General features: G+C 36.4%; 1 protein-coding gene across 2 annotated transcripts in view; it reads right to left on the bottom strand.

Annotated features, from left to right (window-relative positions):
* Positions 1–6,000, bottom strand: part of LOC126176216 (FACT complex subunit Ssrp1) — a 113,824-nt gene that overhangs the window by 99,153 nt on the left and 8,671 nt on the right. For both annotated transcript variants that reach the window (XM_049923371.1, XM_049923363.1), the window contains exon 2: positions 744–929. In XM_049923371.1, the coding sequence (XP_049779328.1) occupies positions 744–929 (186 nt within the window). The remainder of the gene's footprint in view (positions 1–743; positions 930–6,000) is intronic.

The raw sequence follows: 6,000 nt of genomic DNA on the forward strand, positions 1-6,000 counted from the left end.
GGGGGGAGGGGGGGGGGGGTGGTGATGAGAGAAAACGGAGAGGGTGAAATACGGTGCCAGCCCATAGCCTACTCTTCAGGAGTAGCACCGAGGGGGCTGCCAATCTTCAACATCCAATCCAGATGGGCAGACCGCAATCAACAGTGTCACATGCCCTCACTTCGTGAGACACTGTGGAGATGTTTGGTATTTACACCAGGACACTGGTGCAAAGTCTGATGATCAGGAACATCACACCACTACCTCTCTCCCCTCCCTCCCCCCTTGCTGGCCAAATATTGGCAGTGAAAATTTTTCCTACCACCAGTATTCAAACCAGCTTACCCCTGGGTTGAGTGCCATCATACAAGTGTGCTTTAGTGACCTCGGTCACAGAGGCAGGGAAGCAGAGCTATGTGATGAGGGGGACTGATGACCTCAGATGTTAAGTCCCATAGTGCTCAGAGCCATTTTTTATGTGATGAGGACAGCTGCATATAGATATTGTTCAAAACGAGACTAACTGTTAAGTGCTACAAAGTGGTGTATAAAAGAAGTCCTGAATGGTATTTGATAAGAGTGAATAAAGTGTCAGTCAACTCTGCAAATCCAACAAAATCTATCATCTAATGGCAAAAATCATAGCATGCATATCAAAATCAGGAACACTTCTAATGATGCGTATTAAAAAAGAAAAATTATATCATTGGCAGAATTATTATGCTCTGTACAAAGAACTGCATAACTCACAAGACAAAGCTTACCGCTTCCTTAAAGCCTGCAAATCGATGAAGTATGCCATTTTTCAGAAAAAGTCGTATGCCCCAAGAACCAACAAGTCTCTGCCAGTTTACAAGTTCCAAATCACTGGCATTTATCTGTTCAACTTTTCCAGTTTTACTGTTCTTGAAAATTATGTGTTGATCAGTTAACTTTAGTCGACCAAGACACTGCAACAAACACAATGCATGAAGTTAACATATGTCTATTACAATAGGAGTAAATGAAGTTCATAAAAACAATTTAACGGTATTGTACCTTACCAGCCTAAAAGCTATATCAGTGGTTTCTTCAGTCAATGTAAACATATTAACAACAGACAAGAATTTTACTGATGAAGCTTGAGAAATATGGCTGCTAAAAAATTTGGGAACTTATATACCAATAGACTTGGCTGAAAATGACTTCAACTGTGAAAAATTGACAGCAAATCTAAGAAGACAACCAAATTTTCAACAAACAATGTAAATAAATGCACTAATGAAATGATTTAAACATGCAGATACTTAATGTTCACACTGCAAATACGTTTAACTTTCTTTACAGGATTGTATGCCAATACGTAACCTTGCTGGCATACACCGGAGATGAATATAACCACACTTCATATAAATGTAATCTACATGTAACTGAAATGCACCTGAGCATGTACATGAGCATGCACATCAACATTTACTTCTGAAGATATAAAAAGCTAAAATTCATGTTTACCCAGCATCTAGGTTTTTGGACTTACTTTGCCTCAAACTGCCTATAAGAAAATTGCCTATGGGATCTTTTTTTTTTTATTACAAGCTGCCAAAATGTGCCTTGCTAATTAAACAAGTGACTGATGCAGTAGAAATTATTATGTAATTTTACAATACAGATGCAGTCCTCAAAACATTCCACATAACATGGATAAATTTAGGTTTAAATGCCAAGCCAGTACATGGTCACTGCATGACAAGTGGTTTAATTTTGGGAGATGATCCTGCATGACCATCACAGATTTTGATGTAATTTTGTCTGAACATTCGCACATGTTCCCGATGACCATTTGTTCAGTTTTAATTTCAGCAGTGTAATAGTTGTACAGATACAGTCATTTGTTTGGCTACATAGCACAGTTTTCAACAGTGCACCTCTGAGTTTTTTGCAACTTTTAACACAAATCTCCAACAGTATTTTCTTGAATGAAACAAAACAAAGTCGTCTTGTACAACTTTTTGCACTCTCTTACATGGACTAATAATAAAAAAATAAAAAATCACAAGCAATTTTCATATAGATAATTTGAAGCAAAGCCAGGGGACAAAATAACCATATTAAAAAAATGAAGTTTAGCTTTTTATACATCCGAATGTAAGTGCATGATAAAACTAAAACTTTGCTTGTGATCATTAATCAACGCAAGGTATTATAACATAAAACTTCTTTCTCCTAATGCTTTCTAAAAGCCACAAATTGGGAGGTTGGCGATTCTTGTAAAAATTTAAAAAATGGGTATTTTCAGCCCACTTTAACAATAATTTTCTGCAAACTGTTTTATGCCATTTTCATTTGAAAGGCCATGTTCTAAGCCACCTAAAAAAAGATTAGGTTTTGCAATGCAAGAGTGTAAGGCTATAAAAAATAATGACAAGGCAAAGGAGCAGTGAAAAAATGTACATATTCTTCTTGTATTGAAATTAAATCTGACATTTATTATGTTTCAGAATTGTTCAATAGCATCTGTGGAAAGTACAATCACAAGTGTTAATGAATAGGAAGTGAGCCTAATAGAAAGAAAGACTGGTCGAGAAACCTCTTCTACCTTTGGCGTGGGACACGTAGAAATGTAGCATCAGGCTTGAGACCCTGTGAAACAAACCCTTATCAGACTTGGGAGCCTGTGACCAAGAAGTTCACTCCTGCCATCTGTTGCACTGCTTTGAGTATGGCTCTGCAGCAATGGAGACACCGGTCTCCCCCCCCCCCCCCCCCCCCCAGTTTAAAAGAAGCCAGCAGCTTTTAAGCCACCATGGAGCAAAGCAACAAAATTACACCAGAATTAAACTAGCACATCAACAGCATTGCAAAATAAAAAGATGTAGTGGAAATTTGAATTAACATGAATCCTTTCCCAAAAACTGTGAGGCAGACTGCTATGAACTTCGCCAAAATTTACACATGTAACAATGGGTGTTATAGCTGTTCTGCAACTGTTCTGCTACTGTGATCTCTGCTTCCTTGGTAATGCACAGTTAAATTTGACATTTACAGCTAGTTTCATTCTGTAGTTATTACAACAGAAAAACTGGCTGCAGCATATCAAGATGGGTTGCGACAAAAATGCCCCTTTTTTGTACATTTTCAAGTTCTGGTTAGAGTTCACTTCCTACTCATCAGTATTGTTTATATTAACTCTCCCAGAAAGTGTTAAATATTAAAAAATGCCAGATTTAATTTGAATACAAATGGAAGGTGAGTGCACTACACTGCACCTTTTCTTCCTCATTTTTTAGAGCCTTATGTTCTCACATTGTGAAACCAAACCTAGTCTTTTGGGTGGTTTAGAACATGCTCCTTCTAATGAAAATTGTTTAAAAGAGTATGGATAAAACATTTTTTTTAAACTGTCTGAAATCACCCATTTTTGATATTTTTACAAAAATTGTCAACTTTGCTTTCAGTTCGTAAACTAATGGAAAGATGTACACGAATGAAGTTTTACATTCAAAGACCCTGTGTTGGTAAGTTATCACATACAAAGTTTCAGGTTTATCATGCATTTACTTCTCAACACACAGAAAGCTACGTTTCATATTTTCGAAGTTCTATGTTGTTGGGCTGACTTTACGTCTCAAATCTCCCTATATGAAAATTGCTTTCGGAATCTTTTTTATTATTATTCCACGTAAGAGAGTGCAAGAAGGCCTACTTTTGCTTCCTTCAAGAAAATAATGTTGAAGACATCATGTCTCAAAAGCTACAGAAAACTCAGGAGCACACTGCTGCATCTTGGGGTCATACAAATGGCTTTATTTCTGCATGTATCAAATTGGTGATTGTGAACATGTGGTCAGACCTGTGCATTTCAAAGCAGGCAGGTGGTTTTCCTAGGTTCAATATTGCCACTTAAGTGATTATAGTCTGTAAACAAACATAAGTCATATAGAAACCTACAACTTTCTTATATGAACTGGGGCTAATTCAGAAAGTTAACAATGTGAATCCCCACATATTAAACACAGAGTAAGGATATGGGGCATTCATAAACTGGCATCTGAAGCTTTAGCATATCCAGAAGCCATCAAATCAGGATAGTAGTAAACAGAAGCTAAAACACAAACCCAAAAGCATATTTATGACTGTAAGTAGCTACAACCCAAGAACAAGGAAAGCAAAAAGGCACAAATAAGATCAAAGAAAAGAAAAAAAGCAAGGAGAAAAAAACTAAGTGATGAACAAACTGTGAAAGATTAGATACAGTGAGCCATTTCCCTACAACAGCAATCAAAACATTAGTAAGTTCTAAGTTCATCATATCAAACTGAAACAAATTCATTCACCCAAAAGAATCTTAATGAAATGAATTCTCACTGACAAAGCTGATGCTCTTATAATTGTAAGATTGTTTGTGGACAATCATGTTGTGCTTGTCACCGATGAAGAAGGTCCAAACTACATGATGCAAAAACTAATGGAGATATATACTAAATTGATTCTTGTTATACACTGACTATTGGAAATTTGGTGGAAACAATGGCGATCTGGAACTAGAAATCACTCCTACTGAATAATGCAAGCAAAATAAGTACTTTGGTAGTTTTGTATCAGAGAAGAAAGATTATTTAATTATTTAATTGGATTGATAAAAATCTACTCACCAATCATGTGTTCTACACACATAAAAGACGGTTGTAATCGGCAAGCTTTCGGAGCCTGTAGCTCCTCCTCAAGGCAGATGGGTCAGGTGAGAATTACCGCATGGGATGAGAAGAAAAGACTGATTGTTGAGGACTGCATCAGACGAGATTTGAAAACCTGAGAGCTTAGTCTCCCCTGACTCGCAGTTCTGGGTGACTTTCCCAAAATTTATCCCTTTTCCTAGACGTCTCCAGTCCTTTTCCTTCACCTCTCTTTCTTCCCCTTCAACCCTGCTGCCTGAAGAAGGAGCCACTGGCTCCAGAAGCTTGCCAATCACAACTGTCTTTTAAGCGTGTTTTCTGCCACCGCTTGGTGAGTAGATTTTTTATCCATCCAATTAATTATTTTGTCAATAACTGACTGTTTTCATTGTTATAGAGAACTGAAAGAGAGAAAGATGCCCACCAAATACGTTAATCCTTGACAACTCCTCCTATTCCGCAGAAGAATTTCTATTATCGGGATGTGTGAAAGGTGGTGGATAGTGATATGTAAAAGGCAGCGGATAGGATTTACTAACTCACATTGAGAAAAATGTCAATCTTATAAATGCTCTGCACATTTACAAATTAATTTGGAATGTGAAAGTAAAATGACTTGGACTTGTTTCTCATCATAATGAGTCATCATACAAAATGGTCAACGGAAAAAAATTAGCTACATCAGTTAGTTTCATGTTGCATAGATCATGTGCACGATAAATTGTAATGATGCGGAACAAGTCTGTATACATTCACAACACAAGTGAATTTGTAAATATTGCTACACGCTAACTTTATTTATTTATTTTTATGTGAGTTAGTAATTGTTACCCACCATTACAATGATAGAAATTCTTCTACAGAACAGGAGTTATTTTTTCACGTTGTTTTCAAATTTTACTTCGCTCAGACTGATTACTGATTACTGATTAATGATAAAAAAATTTCTGCTAAAAACAACCTTAACGTAGAATAATGAACGTCATTTTTATATGTTTTGTACTTACACACATTATAGTTATTTTTCAACTGCATTGGATTTCTTACAACAAACTTCACGAGGGAATAAATATAATGCGAAGCAGTAGTCAAAATGCCTAGCTCGTTAAACAGATGTCTATAAGATGATAATGGTTAATCACAGCATATATTCTTACCGCACATTATTGAACAATTAGAACTTCCTTTTTTGAAAATGAGTTGCCCCATAACATTATTCCACACGACATTATTGAATGGAAAAGTGAAACATTTGTGAATTTATTGATTTGTCTCTCCGCACCGATTCCAAGTGCAAATGTGGCTGAACTAACTTGTTTTAAGAGATCCAAATTGTGCATTTTTCAGTTTACATTCTCATCAAAACAAA

The sequence above is a fragment of the Schistocerca cancellata genome, chromosome 1 (genome assembly GCF_023864275.1).
Source record: "Schistocerca cancellata isolate TAMUIC-IGC-003103 chromosome 1, iqSchCanc2.1, whole genome shotgun sequence".
Lineage (NCBI taxonomy): Eukaryota > Metazoa > Arthropoda > Insecta > Orthoptera > Acrididae > Schistocerca > Schistocerca cancellata.